The 18,251-nt window shown below is 34.8% G+C and overlaps 1 protein-coding gene across 1 annotated transcript in view; it reads left to right on the forward strand.

Moving 5' to 3' along the window:
- The window catches only part of LOC106884401 (N(G),N(G)-dimethylarginine dimethylaminohydrolase 1), an 82,774-nt gene extending 64,765 nt beyond the window's left edge, over positions 1-18,009 (forward strand). Inside the window, exons 3-5 of the mRNA XM_089362071.1 lie at positions 11,639-11,832; positions 14,235-14,366; positions 17,107-18,009. Of these exons, the coding sequence (XP_089218197.1) occupies positions 11,639-11,832; positions 14,235-14,366; positions 17,107-17,304 (524 nt within the window). The 3' untranslated portion in view covers positions 17,305-18,009. The remainder of the gene's footprint in view (positions 1-11,638; positions 11,833-14,234; positions 14,367-17,106) is intronic.
- Positions 18,010-18,251: the final 242 nt, after the last annotated feature.

Genomic DNA, 18,251 nt, shown 5'->3' on the forward strand with positions numbered 1-18,251 from the left:
CACAAGATAGTTTTTAACGAACTTTTATTTATACAATTTTTTAATTTCATGTTTATTTCATTCATTGTTTGCAATGTTTTCTCTCTCTCTCTCTCTCTCTCTCTCTCTCTCTCTCTCTCTCTCTCTCTCTTTCTCTCTTTCTCTCTCTCTCTCTCTCTCTCTCTCACACACACACACTCACAATCTCTAATATAAACACACACACACACACACACACACACACACACACACTCCAGGTTTGATTTTGTTATTACACAAATATCACATTAGATTTTTACAATTCAACAAGGGACATCCCAAAAAGTATGGGCTTTCTTTCGCTTGAAATCACACACTTCGTTAATTTTCATAAAATATTTTTATTTATTTACCTTTTGATCACTATGTTCAGCTCTATGTATTTGTAGTCAGTCACATGCACACATGTGTTTTGTTTGTGTGTGTGTGTGTGTGTGTGTGTATAATGATACCATTTGAAGTGTATTTCCCATCACCTAAAAGTTTTTCTTGAATGTATTTATGAGATAACAGAATGAGATCACAAATAACATTTTCAGGCCATCCAGTGTAGGCAACTAGTTCAACTATTTAATTGGGTTGATAATTTCTAATCAAGCCTAGTTATTTGGAACAGTAAAACCAATGTTTTATACCATAAAAATGACGAATAATAGGAAGACACTCCTTTGTCTATATTATGTGGTTGTGACAAAGGACACGTAAGATAGTAGAGGTAGTAGTGACAGTTAGGAACATATTGCATAGTTGCTGTCCTTTCATATAGATGTTTAATATTTTCAAACTTAGTTTTAACAAAGGTATTTCTCTTCCCTTTAGTGGTCAAATTTCAGGAAAACTCCTCCACATCTGATTTCAAAATATGTTAGTTATTGTCACTTTTATCTAGCTGGCTTGTCTTTAAATACTGTTCAAAGTATCTGAATCTGCCAACTATTTTCTTTGCACTTTATAGAACAGTCTTATTAGAATACATTGTTTATGAATATGTTCTTGTCTGATTGATGTTTGTTTCTAGTAGGAGGTTATTTAGGTCTTAAGCATTTACCTTTTATATATAGGGTCTTTGATGTCTGAATGGACAAAGAGTTGAATTTGGACTGAAAAATTCATGGTTTATGTTTTCTCATTGATACTTGCACTTCATTCTAGGGAAAGACACTAAACCCTACCATATTAGTTTAATCTACTATGCTATCTCTTAAGCATCAAGCAACATTTTAAGGATCTGTGCTTACCCCTAATTTCATGGTGTTATGTAAATGAGAAAATAATATTTTAGAGATGCTACTGGTCTATCACTTGTTTATATCCCCATATGGTACAGTTGCTAAAACAAACAATGAATTCTGGTTAGAAATATCATGAAATGTCTCCTGTACATTTGAACTTATCAGAAATAGATAATTCCTAATTCATAATTATCCGTTTAGCTCTTCTGTTTACTAATAAGCAGATGGTATGCTATATAATTAACAAATATCTCATTAATTTGCCATGCTTAGCTTAAGTCCTGCCATATATTGGGGCCACCATAGAATCAGCATTGTTTTAACCGCTTATAACCATCACACCAACAATCACCTTGAGCACCTTTTTGAGCTCCATGTGTCTAACACACATGGGCATGCCTACAAAGTCAGAAAAAAGCACAGCTCCCATGACTTTCAGAAACATTTTTTCACACTCAGAGTTGCTGGAGCATGGAACAAACTGCCTGCTTCAGTTGTTAGTTGCCAAGTCATTGCATCCTTTAAACCTCCATGCTTCCTGAAATTCGCCAACACAACACCTGATATCTCCCCTCTATATGCATACACATATGTATATCATGACTCATACACTGTTCACTTTCCTGACTTTTGTACATAATTCTATTGACTATACATGCACCTTTGATGAGTTGTAGTGCACTTGCGCACTATACACTATAATTTCATTATTTTTTATCATCACTGAATTATATTCAGTATGAATTATTTATTATGTCTTTATCTTTGTATTAAATATATCTTTTTATAATTGTTTATTCAGAATTAGTAGGCAATTTCAAAATGTGCTTTTTATCTCATAAAGATTTAAAGGAAAAAATTAATGTTGGAATGAAAACAAAAAAACATTAAAAAGCAGAATACAGTGGAATTTTTAAGGAGTTGTGAATGAGAAAATTGTTCACTGATGGGTTAGAAATAATAGTTGAATAAAGTTCACACTCCAGTTCCTTTTGTATTTACAATTCAGTTATGTTGAACATTTTTATATTCTCTATTATTATTTGGGAATATCATTTGCCTTACAAACTAGTAACAATTAATCAAGCAGAAACTGATTTCATCAGTTGTGGGGGAATTCAGAGCCACCAAGGTAAGAGCAATCAGTACATTGTTTCTATCCAAAAATGAGAAAGTCCGATATGCCAACAAAACCATAAAGTGTAGCAGAAATTTGAAGCCCCACGAAGCTGTGAAGGAAGCAGAAAAGTACTGGAAGCACCGGGAAATTGTGTAAATAGTCTGTTCAAGATCAGCTATGACTTGGTAACTATAGTATCAAGTGACAGGAAAAATACCAGTGCCAAAGGCAAGAGAGAGGTCACAGTGTAAAGAGTTTACAATTCAACAGAAGTTTGCTGTGTAAAGTAGGGCTTGTTTGCCAGGGATGATGGATACATTGGTTGGTGAAGGCTAATTCAGTCCTCACTTCCTCACTCAGGCAAAATATAGAGGCTGAGGGATGGAACACCTATGACCCTGGGATACCTGCTGATGATATACAATGTTTTCTGACAGATTCAGAAGACCTTGCTGTATTTTTGAGTATCTTCTACAGTTTCTGCATCGGGCAAAGCATCCCCATTGTTTATTTCACCTTTGCTTATTTAATGCCAAAAACTGGAAACTAAGTACTGGGTCTGAGTTTTGGAAATATTTTCACTTGTTTCTACTCCTGCTACCATAAGCATTGCTACTACCACTGAATTCACTAACATCATCACCTCCAATACCACCACTTCTGGAATCACTGACCGCAACATCATTTCCAACTCTACAACTGTCCCATTCTATCACTGCAAATCATACAATTACTATTGAATGGACCCTGTTATATGGTTACTCGATCTGCTAGAAATAGCAGCCAAATTTTCCTTAGATCATATCTTTCCATTAAGCACATTGCGTAATGTGATCCTGGTTTTTACTTTGCCTAAGAAAATAAAAGGATGGTCATAGTCAGAATGCTTTTAATCATGGATTTGCTTAAACAGGTTGACCTAGCACTAAGCAACAACACTATCATCATCATCATGACCACCTCCACTGTTATTACTGTGCTGCCACCACTGTTTTCACTTTGGCTGTTCTATGCTATCATAAGTTGAATGAATCTACAAAAATGTTGTTTACAATCTGTCCTATGTGTAATCCTGTTTCTAACTGTAACTCTAAATTCTTGTCAATTCAGATTACTTTATTCCAATTTTTTTCCCCTTAAATTCTCTTTAGCTTACAATCTATTACAATTTCTTGATATTATTTCATCCAGCTCTCCTCGTCCATTCCCATCCATTATTACATGTCAATACCATCTATGCCAGCTTTCCTATAAGCAACATTTGATATCTTTAGTTCATAGCTTTGGATTGTTTAAAAACAAACAAACATTTTTTTATATATATATAAAAAAAAGACTCCCACTTTTTTTTCTGTTTTGGCATGCAACCCCATCCCCCAATTTCTCATGTCAAAAGGTTTTAGGGGATGGTGACCTTTATAGGAGAACCAGCTGACATAACTAAGTTAATTTGTTCTGTTTTTATCTGTGGAATAGCTTTCATCTGACAAAGCCAAGCTATATTTCCCAAAGCAGTTTAGATAATACTTTATTTTTATTCTACCTTCTAAGTTAATGGTAGTAATTTTTCATTTCAACTTGACTTTTGTTTTATAAATAAGTTTTGATGCGATTTCCTTAGAAATGGTTTATTTAGTGTGTTTTATGCTCTCTCTCTGTCTCCTTGTTTTGAGTCATGTTTGCCAAATTGAATGCAATGGAATTCACATAAATGCTTTCTTGGTAGACTTCCTAAACTTATTATGATGGAATGTTTCCAACAATGCCACAATGCCCTTTGTTTAAAAATCACTGAATCGTGTATATACGTGTGTATCTGTATTTTATGTGAATAAATCACTGATTACCTTCTATCTGTAAATGTGCAAAGCTGAAGATTTGCTAAACTTTTAAACTCACCAGGTTGTACTGCCAACAAAAGCCTAAGTCATCAGCTTTCCCATGGATTTCATTTGTTATATGCAGTTCTTCATTTTATCCAGTATTGTTCAATAAGGGGAATGATTTCTATAACTTCTTTCAATATTCTTTGTAAAACTAAATGATTGATTATATAACACCAGAAGTAAGATTTAATTGCAAGTATGGTTGTGTGGTTAAGAAATTTGCTTTCCAACCATATGATTTTTAGTTCAGTCCCACCGTGTGGTAGTTGGGCAAGTGTCTTGTGAGTGGATTTGGTAGATGGAAACTGAAAAAAGCCCAGTGTGTGTGTGTGTGTGTGTGTTTTTGTTTGTGTTTGTGTCTCCCTGACTTGACATCATGTTATTTCTTTATTGCCCACAAGGGGCTAAACATAGAGGCGACAAACAAGGACAGACAAAGGGATTAAGTCGATTACATTGACCCCAGTGCATAACTGATACTTAATTTATCGACCCCGAAAGGATGAAAGGCAAAGTTGACCTCGGCGGAATTTGAACGCAGAACGTAAAGACAGACGAAATACCGTTAAGCATTTCGCCCGGCGTGCTAACGTTTCTGCCAGCTCGCCTGACTTGACATCATGTGACAGCTGTAAACAAGTGTCATCACCATATAAATGGAGTCATTAGTTTCCAGTCTTTCATGAAAACATGTCTGGCCATGGGGGAAATATCTTGTTTAGAAACAAATTCAGGTTGCCAACAGGAAGTCATCTGCCACAATAAACTTTGTCTGACCCATGCAAGCATAGAAAAATGGAAATTAAAATAACGATGATGATGAATTTTAACTTGGCTGATCTGTCCCTCATATATATTTTTGAGTTTGAGACTTGTTGCACATGGTTTAATGTCACTATAAGCCTGCCTATGAGATTAAGACATTATCTTTGTAATGTTTTCTGGGTTTGATCTCCCAGCTTGACACTTTGGGTGTGAGTCTTCTGTCATATTCTTGCACTGGTTATTGCCTCATGAGTGACATTTGGTAGACAAGACCCGTATGAAAGGTTATCATGTGAGCATGTTTTTGAGTGTAAGTGTGTATACACAAGTGTGTAAGTGTGTATGCACAAGTGTGCATGTGACTCAATATATTTGAGCAAAATTACCTCAAGGTATTTATTCCGGTTCAGTTGCACAGACACTCTTATCATTCTTGCCATTCAGTAAACAAGTGATTGGCCCATTTGATACATATAACCAGAGACAATATTAAAATAAAAGATATAAAATAGATAAATTAAGAAATAATAAGACTATTTATTTACCATGTTTTTTCCATTTTCTTTTGAGAGAGAGAGAGAGAGGGAGAGGGAGGGAGAGAGAGAGAGAGAGAGAGAGAGAGTCTTTTGTGTGTATCTGTATTTAAAACAATTCTTTGATTCAAATTGCTGTTATCTTGCTAATGAATAAACTTTGGAGTTATAAGAAACAATGAAACCCACTTCTGAAGTATAATGATTTCTATATTCTGTTGATTGGAGAATTTGTCTGGCTTGTATGAAATGAGAGCCTCTATACCAGCGGTGGCAAACTACTTCATCCATTGACAAAATTTTACTGATATTCTAATTTCAAACTGCTTACTGATGAAGTCACTAAAAACCCATAAAAAAAAATTACAAGCAAAAATGTTTAACCTAAAACTATAACAGTAATTTAATACATGTTGTATATCAATGTATAAGCACAGGCATGGCTGTGTGGTTAAGAAGCTTGCTTTACAACCATGTAGTTTCAGGTTCAGTTCCACTACACAGCATCTTGTGTGTTCTGTTATAGACAAATGCCTTCTGAGTGAATTTGGTAGATGGAAACTGTGGAAGCTCATCTCACATGCACTTGCACGTGTATGTTCAACAAAGATCCTTGTGGGTCAAGCAATCCGACCCCCAAGGGCTCCTTTGATGTGGCTACAGGAGCCTATGACAGTGCTGATGTCTGCTATCTTATTGGATTGTACATCCTGGACATCTTAGGAAAGAGGTTTCCTTTGGTCCTCTTCGATCTCTACAGAGATGGCACCTTAGCCATCTCTATAGAGATAGCACCTTAGCCATCTCTAGAGGAGCCAACAGGTACACACTAGATATACTTAGAAAGGACCATTGAGACTTGTCTCATCACAGTAGATTGCCTAGATGTTACTTTAGATCTGGGCTCTGGTACATACAGGCCCTATCACAAGCCAAACGAGATGTCCTATATTAGCACAGCCTTCTGCCACCAACCTATAGTTTTTAAGAACCTAGTGAAGGGTGTAAGCAAGAAGATTTTGAATCTATCCTCTACCCAAGATATCTTCGTTGCCACTACCCCCTACTACAGTGAGGCACTGCATCTCCTACATGCCAGGATCTAACACCTGGAAAACGAAGTACCGTAGAAACATCATTTGGTTTGCTCCACCCTTCTCTCTCAACATCAAGACTTGTGTGTCTTTGTGGCTGTATTTGTCCCCAACCCATTGCTTGACAACTGGTGTTTGTTTGTGTCCACCTAACATAGCAGTTTGGCAATAGGTATTGATAAAAGAAGTACCAGATTTTAAAAAAATAGGTACCGGGGTCAATTTGTTCTTCTAAAATCCTTCAAAGTCGTGCTTCAGCATGGCCACAGTCCAATGACTGAAACAAGTAAACAATAAAAAGATAAAACATAAAAATTAAAGTTTCCTTATTTCTTTGACAGATGCCTTCCCTGCCACCAGTTTCTTATGCACTTGCAGTTTGTCCCTGATACTAAAAATCATTTCCCCACTGTTGCTCTACATGATTGCCTGACCTGTTAGTAATAGCAAAGAAATTTTTATCGAGCCACACCTTATCGTTTAAGATAATGAAAGGACTGCATTAGATAATGCAATCCTACATGTTCTCCTGCCACCACATATGTTAAGAAAAGACAAAATTATTGTTGTAATACCTTTGATTATCGGTTTGTTAACTTAGGTCTATACAGGCCATCTGCATAAGCATATGCACCATATTATTAAGAAATCTATCAATTTTCATGACTCAGAATGTGCAACATGCATGTTAGGATTATATCATTAGTGCAACATACACACGCTTTCTATACATACAAACCCATACATGTACATAATACAAAAAACATACAAAAAAAAAAATACAAAAAACAAACAAAAGGAGCAGACAGATATTTTTTTTCTCTCTTTAATATTATTTGTATTTGAGTATGAATAATCTCAGATTTTAAATAAAGAATATAAAATGTATATCATATGTGTGGGTGTAGCTGTGTATATAATTCTCTTTCTTTATATGTACATACACACATGTAAAGAAGTAGTATAAGACATCAATTCAGTGAATCATGTGGTTATCGCAGTGAGCTCCTTGTACAGACTTGGTTATTAGTCCATCCCATTGTAATCAACTGCAAAGTAGTGTAATGTAAATTGTGTCATCATCATCGTTTAACGTCCGTTTTCCATGCTGGCATGGGTTGGACGGTTTGACTGAGGTCTGGAAAGCCAATGGCTGCACCAGGCTCCAATCTGATCTGGCGATGTTTCTACAGCTGGATGCCTTTCCTAACACCAACCACTCTGAGAGTGTAGTGGGTGCTTTTTACGTGATATATATATAAAATCGTGGCAGATACTGGTGTCAAGCAAATGGCACCTGTGCTAGTGGCACGTAAAAGCACCCATTTACATTCTCAGAGTGGTTGGCATTAGGAAAAGCAACCAGGTGTAGAAACCATGCCAAATCAGACTGGAGTCTGGTGCAGCCTTCCAGTTTGCCAGCCCTGGTCAAACCGTCCAACCCATGTCAGCATGGACAATTGACGTTAAATGATGATGATGATACATACATGTACACACACACACACACACAGAAAAGGCACATGCACACAAAATCAACTGGTGCATGTGTGTGGAACAACCTTTGTGTATTTATGTGCATATATATACACATGCATACATTAACTTCAGTTTTATATATATATGTACACACACACACACATATCGAAAAGACATAGCGTGTTGAGCCTTAATTTTGATTGCATTTGATTGTCTTATCAATCATTATCTTCCAGTAGTTTTTACTGGGAGTTGGGGCATGGGTAGTGTAAATAATGCAGTAGCTGCTTTTAGCACTTGTAGGATTGGCATTCACTACAAAATGTATTAAATGAATGCTTGATATAAAGATGAACAATGCAGTTATGTTGGTGTAATGTGCAGTTAGCTGACTCACACTAGCATGAAACAACCTTTGATATTGTTCCCAGTGCATTAACCCTGAATAGCTCTGCACAGCACTTAGTCTCTTTATAATTGATGTGTTCCCATGTTAATTCTCTTTTGTTTTTCCACCTCCCCTTTTTGTTGGGTTAATAAATTTAATTTTTTGTCTTGTAACTAAATCTTTCTGTCTGTTTATCTCTGTCACTCTCTCAACCCCTCTCTCCGTCACTCTCTCAACCCCTCTCTCCGTCACTCTCTCAACCCTCTCTCCGTCACTCTCTCAACCCTCTCTCCGTCACTCTCTCAACCCCTCTCTCCGTCACTCTCTCAACCCCTCTCTCCGTCACTCTCTCAACCCCTCTCTCCGTCACTCTCTCAACCCCTCTCTCCCTCACTCTTTCATCCCCCTCTCTCTCCTCCCTGCTTGTCTTTCACTTTTGAATTTTTGAATTGAAAAGGATCATCAGTGTAGTCTTAATTATCATTAATGTTGCTAATTTGAATGATTATGTTTTCCAGTAAATGAAATTTGTTATAATAAAAACAAAATATCATGAATAAATATTGGTATTGATTAATTGATTGGTTAATCAGTTAGGAAAATTCATTCCCGATCATGACTTTTAGTTGTTACCTAATGTTTCACTTTCCCTAATCACACATAATTAGCATTGAAAGTCATTAAAACTCCTTGTCAATTATAAAGCAACCTTGCTGCTTCTAGTAGTAAACTGTACTCTCCATGGTTCTATTTAGATGTGTAATTAATCAGTGAGATAAGATTATAATTTTTCAAATCATTAACCTCCACCTTAACCTTCTCAGAACTGAGCCCTCTGTCTAACTTTACCTTCTACCTGGACTCCTGAGCAAAAAAATAGATAGTTTCATATACAGCTCAAGAGTGACGACTAGTTTAATGAACAGAATCAGCTGCATGTTCTTTTTCTACATGTGTTGTTTATTTGTATTATATAAGTAAATGACAGTTACTGTCTTGCACTTCTTAAGTAAAACTGTCCTTAACTTAGCTTTCATGAAAGAAATTAGGGAGAATTAGTACTCAAAGTAACTCAAGTCTGGCAGTATCTTTCAAACTAGTCTCAAATTTGTCATCAAACTTAGGAATCCACAATTGTAATGTATTATATATATTTTTTTATAGTAAAACAAATAGCATTGTTAATGCCTGGGTGACCATGAAGATACTCTTATGTTGTATCTTGACCATTACTTGATACTCTCTTAGCCTAAACCTATATAAAAATGCCAACAACCAATTTGTTTTACTAATTCAGTGATATTCTTCTCTAACCTCTGTGTTTTCTGAAAAACTAAATGCTGTCAAATATAACAACTTTCGAAATGGCAAACAAATAGCTCTGTACTTTGAATTACTCTGTTGAATGTCAACAGTGATGGAAAAATCTTGAGTAGGCCACACTAGATTTTAAGTAGATTAAATTTTTGGGCTGGCCTGCTTGTTCTCTTTTGTTTTTGCATAGATTTAATTTTTTTCCTTCCTTTTTAGTTTTGGTGTAACTGCTGTGAAATGTCATTGCTCTATTTAAAGTCTGACATCAACTATTGGAATAATTATTCTTACCATTTCTTGCTTTTATCTTTCAGTTCAAACATATTATTTTTCTGTAGATTTTCCCCAAATCTAAGTTTTTTGGTCTTATCAGATTTTTATATAACTGATTTAAAGTGAAAATGTTTGTTGCAAGATTTAGTAATTTTTCTTGTGATTGAAACAAATCTAAAAATGAAAGCTTCTCTACCTTCAAAATAAGTCATCAGAGAAATGAAGAGATCACACGAATCACTGCTTAGCTCCAATGTTGTTGTCTTGGGGGAGCCCCCACCCCAAAAAACTCAGTTTATTGTAAATATTTCCAGAAATTCTGAAACTTATTCCTATTGAACTGAGTTGTTTAAAATAAAATGTTGTATCCCAAGAGAGGAAAGGTAATACCTACAGAATATTAGAACTTGAGACTATATCTTACTGTCTAGTACCTCATCTGTTCAGCCATTTAACCTTGGTTCTTTAGCCCTCCTGTCCTTTTACCATGCAACATTTAGTTGAGATATTTTTCTGATTATTTCTTAATTTTAAAAGTGGTTTCAATATTTCTTCAAATTGATCTTGCCAATGCCAACTTTACCTTCCATGGATTCTAGTTTATTGCAGTTGAAGCTTGATATTTATTCTTCAGGTAGGCAATTTGAAATAAGTAGAATTATTTTGTATGGCAATTAAACTTCAAAGATTTTGTTAGATACTTCACATTTCTATGAAAGATGTTGTAATGGGTTAGTTATATGAAAAAAAAATCTTTTTTTAATCATTAGTCTTTTTTTATGGTTTTAAATTAATAATTTATTTGTATTATTTAAAGAATGCCCTGTTGCTCTTGCTCTGTTACGTTCTCCTACTTCTTTTCTCAACTCTTGCTCTCTTATAATCCATTAACTCAATCTGCCTTAATTCAGTCGTGTTGTTTATTTCAATGTGTTAGTCTTCTAGTAACTTTTGTCTAGCAGTAAAATACATAATTTGAAAATAAATTGACACATTATTGTGTTACCAATTTTACAAAATTATTTCAGTTAAGTCCTGTCAGTTATTGCTCTTAGAGAAACTTATTGTTCTTAAAGTATTTAATAAACTGAACATTTAAAATTCATTTCATGTAGTTTTTCATAAAGACAAACTCTTAAAACATATATGCATTCATTCTGAAATACATTTTTAAATAACTTAGCACAGAATTTTGTCAGTGAACAGGTCGTGGTCTCAAAGCGACGAAAATATTTTGACAAATTAAATTTAAATGTTGAAGTGAATCTAACGGTTTTTGTGTGTTATTTTAAATGGCTTATAAACACCTTCCACGCTGCAATTGTTTTCGTTCCAGCACACGATCTCAGATCAGGTCACTTGCTATGCAAGTACATCTCCGCAATTATTTACAATAATATTTACATCACTATATGATTACAAAGCAAATCATACATGAAAAATATAAAAGTAAAGAATAAACACTTATTTATGCATCATTTCAATAAAATCAAGAATAATAATCCTTTATCTAATTTTGTTATTCTTTCTTTCCAGGCAAAGAAATATTTGTTGGTGTTGGGCAGAACACAAACGAAGCTGGAGCAATAGCAGTGGCTCGCCTTTATGAAGATTATTCTGTTATTTCACTAAGTCTAAGTAGTAAACTGCATCTGAAGAATTTGATTTCAATGGCTGGCAGAGGAGTTGTTGTTATTGGTAACAGTTCTGAATCAAAACTTCTGTTTCAGGTAAGTTTATAAAAAAGGGGAGGATATAATATCAGAAATTTTGTTCCATTTTAGAAGTGATTTAGTCAATATGACTTTGATATATTTTAATATAAATTATACCTTCACTTTTCACCCTTTGGGGTTGTTGGTTAAATAATTATACTTTTATCCTGAAATGCTTGACCTTGTACCTAGAGGGCCAGGCTCACAACCATGAGGTTGTGAGTTTAATTCCTGGACCAGGTTATGTGTTGTGTTCTTGAGCAAGACACTTTATTTCATGTTGCTCCAATTGACTCAGCTATAGAAATGAGTTGTAATGTCACTGGTGCCAAGCTGTATCAGCTTTTGCCTTTCCCTTGGATAACATCGCTGGCATGGAAAGGGGAGGCTGGTATGCATGGGCAACAGCTGGTCTTCCATAAACAATCTTACCTGGACTGGTGCTTTGGAGGGTAACTTTCTAGGTGTAATTCCATGATTATTCATGATTGAAGGGGGTCTTTACCTTGTACCTAGTTAGTAAATATTATCTGGTTTGAGACAGTGCTATTTCAGTTTTTTCCTCATGTTGGACAGCTAACAGTTATAAAAAAGACATTGTTTTTGATATTGTGAAGAAAATCAAACTTTGTCGGGTAATGGAGGAAAGAAAGACAGCTTCATCATTATCATCATCTTATATTACATTGATGCTGTGACCAAGAAATTGTTGAGTTGGCAACAGAGATTTCATCTTTTGTGTGGTAGTCAAATGCATTTCATTCCAAATGAGCTCATTTCTCTCCAACCTATTGGTTTATTAAATACATTGAACTGACTTAGCTGGAAATCGAACCTGCATTCCAAGTCTTGCTTTACATGAACTCTATACCATCCTATGACTCTCAAACAAGTTTATCATAACAGTAAATGACTTGTGAAAACTTTGTTTTATTAGGTGATGACAATTGTAGCATTCATTACTTTCCAATGTTATTAACCTGTGCCAGTTTGCTTTCCTGACATAGTTTTTCAAAATCGTTCTCAATTATGTTGGTTAAATATTCTAGTTTATTTTTATTATGAAACATAAGCAGCAGGTAACAGATGTCAGTTGAGATTGCACTACACATTCACCCATATACCTAGAAACATGACAACTAATGTTGTGATAACAATTAATCACAATAACCTTTCTATAGTTATATGTAGTTTAAATACCTCTAAGATACAATGTGACTTTGCTTTGCTTATTGCTGTATTTGTTACTTGCCCTCCCATGGTGTTTTAATTATTTGAAAATCAAACTTGTTTCAAACGTTGGTGCTTGGTTCAGAATCTGTCATCTTGTTGCGTAAAATATTCTATGAAAACAACCATGCCTTAATTACAATTTTTACACTTGGTTAACCAACTGATAAAATGTTCAAATATGTCACACCTGTTTGATTGGGTTCATTAACTTATAACTAAGAGAATGAGATTCTCAAGGACTTTTGGTTTAGTAACAGAAAGTTGGTGGGAAGAAGGTTGGCTTAAAATCATCTACAGATTTTTATTGCAGATTGTTCACTGCTAACAAGCAAGAGACATCGGCCGTTGCCAGTACCGCCTGACTGGCCTTCGTGCGAGTGACACGTAAAAGCACCCACTACACTCTCTGAGTGGTTGGCGTTAGGAAGGGCATCCAGCTGTAGAAACTCTGCCAAATCAGATTGGAGGCTGGTGTTGCCATCCGGTTTCACCAGTCCTCAGTCAAATCGTCCAACTCATACTAGCATGGAAAGCGGATGTTAAACGATGATGATGATGAGATATATATATATATATATATATATATATATATATATATAATGTATGGTTGGCGACAAATTTTTCTGCTCTTAAAAGGATTTTATCCTCTATATATACTGTTCAGTATTTATGTGTTGGAAAAATATGTTTCTACTTGTTCTACTATATATATATATATGTAGATGTCTCTATATATATGTATGTTTATATGTATGTGTGTATATGTATGTATATATTTGTATGCGTATATGTGTGCGTGTATGTATGTGTATATACATGTATGTATACATATATGTATATATGTGTATATGTATACATATATTAGGTAGATAGATATAACATGTCATATAATAAATAGATTCCTTTTTCAAATTCAGAGGTATAAAAACCTGTTGCTTCAGTAATGTTGATGATGGTCTCTAATTGCTAAAATTTCTCAACATTAAGCACATTCTGAAATTTTTTTTTTTTTTTATGAATCTACATTCCATTTCATATTGATTTCATATTGTACTTTTTTTAAAATGTGCAACCAGATAAAACCTACAAACATTTTTATTACTTAGTATTTGTTTATTTTTCTATCGTAATCAAATATGTTATACCCTATAAGTAAAATGTTCTTTTTCTACTTGGAATTGTAGCAAATTAAAGAGCGCACCTCTAACACATACTTCAAATTAGACTTTGACAGTGATGTACCAGCCAGTGTGTTGTTTGCAAATGGTACACTGATCCATCGCAGCCGAGAAGAAATGGGAGTGACTAACTGCAGTGTAAATATCACTTTTATTTTCACATTTATAGTTTTCCAAAATTTTGTGTGTAAATAAATATACATCCTTCAATTGCAGGTGGAGAGGGATGAATTAGATGTTTTTCACTGGATATGTAATGTGAATATCAAAGATATGTGTAAATTGAGAAGATATTGGCAGTGGCATTAACTTGTATTCGAGTAGTTAATATGTAGTGAGTGATTTTAAATTCGACGACTGGCACCCATGCCAACGTCGTCTCCTTCATTGGAAACGAAACTTGGCTTGCAAAGACTTATTGGGGCAAGCGAAAGCGAAACCGTCAATGGGCTTGCGAAGACTTACTGGGGCAAACGAAAGCAAAACCGTCAATGGCACCTGTGCCCAGCATCGCCTTCCTGGCACATGTAAAGACATTCGAGCGAGATCGTTGCCAGTGCCGCTGAACTGGCTCCTGTGCGGGTGGCACGTAAAATGCACCGTTTTGAGCGTGGCCGTTGCCAGTACCGCCTGACTGGCCTTCTAGCGTTAGGAAGGGCATTCAGCTGTAGAAACTCTGCCAAATCAGATTGGAGCCTGGTGTAGCCATCTGGTTTCACCAGTCCTCAGTCAAATCGTCCAACCCATGCTAGCATGGAAAGCGGACGTTAAACGATGATGATGATGATGATGATGATGATTGAGCCTCTTCAAGCCAGATGGGTGCAAAGAGTACCAGTGTCTGATGTGACTGTTCAGGCCAAGAGTGCTTTAGAAGAGCTAGGGAAATTGATCACAAGGGTGAGTTGGCAGGGAACAAGAAAGTGTGAGTCACTCTTTTATGTATTCAGTCTCTGATCTCTGTCTCTTGATAAGATGTGTGTGTGTTATATATATATATATATATATTCAAAAATTAGGGAATGGAGTAGATAAAATCTAGGCTACATAGGTTTCATAGATAGTGGAATCTCAGAAGTAGGGTATTATCCAAACGAGGGGTAGACTGCAAGCTACTCTTTAGGTCAAGGCTACTTTCCAGCCTATCACGCTTCAATATAGGAAAAATTCATAATCTTCTGCACCAACAAATCACTATTGTTCCTGAAAGTTGTTTTCTTTAGCTTCTCTGGGTTGCTTGAAGCTCACTAACTTCCTATGCATTGATCCTTGAATTTTACCTTTACACACACACACACACGTGTATGTGTGTGTGAGTGTTTGGTTGTAAAAATAGGAGAAAAGTATTAATTCAAAGCTGATGATCCAAATGATGTTCCTTGATCAGATACACAAAAGCAGGGAATTTGAAGTAGTGATGGAGTGAATCTCCACCTTCAAATGATTTGCATGTGTGTGTGCACGTGCACATGCATTATTTATCTTATAGTTGTTTCAGTCATTAGACTGCAGCCATGAAGGAATTTTAGTTGAATGAATCAACTTCAGTACTGATTTTTTTTTAAAGCCTGGTACTTAATCTTTTGGTCTCTTTTGCCAAACCACTAAATAATGGGGACATAAACACACCAACACCAGTTGTCAAGTGGTGGTAGGGAACAGAAACAGACAAAGACACATGTACACGTACATAGACGGCAGGTTTCTTCCAGTTTCCATCTGCCAAATCTACTCACAAGGCTTTGGTCAGCTTGAAACTGTAGTAGAAGATGCTTGTCTAAGGTGCCATACAGTGGGACTGAGTCCAGAACCTTGTGGTTGGGAAGCAAACTTCTTACCACATAACCACACATGCATGTGAAAAATTTGAAACTAGTATGAATATAAGTATAGTGACTGTATTGTAGAACTGCATGCAAGTGGATAATTATATTTGTAAGTATTCTATGATCTGAATAGGTATAATGAGGTTGTGTAGCAAATAAAATCAAAATGACATACAATTGAAAAACAGAAAAATCATTTTTGAGAATGTTTTACCCTTATCAACATCGATGAAAGAAATAATGTTGGAGAAATTACAATTACAGATCTTGGCTTTTGGTTAGATACAAGAGCAGATGTTCTATTGGGTTGTCCAGAAAGTTCGTGCCGATTTATAGTAGCTTACCTTTCGACTTACTTGCCATGAAACCACCTCAATTCTGGGAAGAGGGTATTTTCAAATTAAAGGAAAGATGGAGACGCATTGTGCAACAAAATGGTTCATATTTGGTTGATTAAAAATGTAATGGCAAGTATTTATTGACCTTTTTCTTTCCTTTAAAAATCGGCACGAACTTTCCGGACAACCCGATATTTTTTTAAGGAAAATTGGATTTAAAGAAATGAGTTGAGTTTAGTTTATCACTAGTATTTTTTTTTTTTTTTAACTTGTTAGAAATAAATGAATTTGGATGGTTATACATATTTTTCTCTCATGGAACACATCAGTGGTCTGAGAAGGGAGACAACCACCAGTTACAATGTTGGCTTCCCATTTTGATTGTATTTTAGTCAAACACTACTGATGTATTTAAAATTGTTTAACCCCAAGAAAGATCTTATCGTGAAGACATATGCTTTAAGTTGTTGTACTTGATGTGCAATTGACATTTAAGGAATTTGGATTCTTCATATGCAAAAGATTCAAGTTGGTAGAGGCTTTTATCTCTCTGTATATATATATTGACTTAAAAGCCATTTTTTGATATTTTATAAATATATAAAGTTCAATAAATAATATTATTTTATAAGTAAATGTTTTGGTCAGTGTAGTGGTTATTATTTATATGCATTCTTAGAAACTTGAATAATTTTCATAAATTTTTTATTTCAGATTTTAGATGAGAAGATTGGGTATGACCGGGACGAGGTAGAACTGCGAGAATTTGACAAGCTAAACCGTACCATAAGTAGCCTGTGCCTGCTTATCAACAGAATCAAGACTACCCGACAGATCATGTCGGATATCAATGACGAAGATATCAACAGCTATTCTACGTTGACCAGAAAAAGCAAGGATTATTACAAATAGTCTGTCATTAAGCTATCTCTTTCTTATTGTTTTGTCGATTTTTCTTTTTAAACTCTGAGTAAAAATTTTTTGGTGGAGTGGAAACTATATATTTTTTTTTTAATTTTTCTTTTTTAACTCCCCATTTGCTGCTCTAGCTTAATTATCATCCATAAATTTAAGCTAATTTGGAGACTTCAATGACAAATGCAAACACTTAAATACTAATAATCATAGTTACAAGACAATAAGTTCCAAGAGATAACAGTTTCGTTGTAAGTTGTTAGCATTAATACATCAGTATGATTTTAAAGAAACCATGAGGAAATGAAATGCTAACGAAAATATACCCATTAATATAGGATTTTGGTGAAACTTCATTCCAGCTTCTTTATTTCGGTTCATTTCATATTTTATGTACTCTTTAAGTTGAGTATGTGATGAAATTAAATTTTTTTTTTTTTTTTTGCCCATTCTTCTTTCCATACCGATTCCATACTGCTGTTGTAGTTTTTATAACAAAGCCAGCATTTATTTTAACATTCAACGATGTTTTAAAATTTTATTAATCGAGTTTTTCAATTTATGCCAACTGGTTTTTATAATATTTTATTTATCTTCTAATATGATTTTGTTAAAACTGCTTTGATGTAGATGTAAATAAAAGATTTCTATCCTTCATCAGATTTGTTTTAAAGATGAGATAATAAAAAGATATATTTCAAATGTTTGTTTTTCTGAATTATTTCTTTTGAACTTATCCTATCTTCATCTGTAAATTGTATATGAAAAATGAACTCTGGGTAGAAAAATACAGGATGTTTTGGCTAAATTTGACAGTTTGCATAAAAGGAAAAGAAAACAATATCCCATCCAAAAGTAAGGGTATTTTTTTTAAAAAAGTCAAAAAATATCAACTAGATTATGGCTGGGAGATAAGTTTACTTGAAGTAGCCATCCTCCTAGCA

Source organism: Octopus bimaculoides, chromosome 1 (genome assembly GCF_046866305.1).
Source record: "Octopus bimaculoides isolate indiv1 chromosome 1, ASM4686630v1, whole genome shotgun sequence".
Lineage (NCBI taxonomy): Eukaryota > Metazoa > Mollusca > Cephalopoda > Octopoda > Octopodidae > Octopus > Octopus bimaculoides.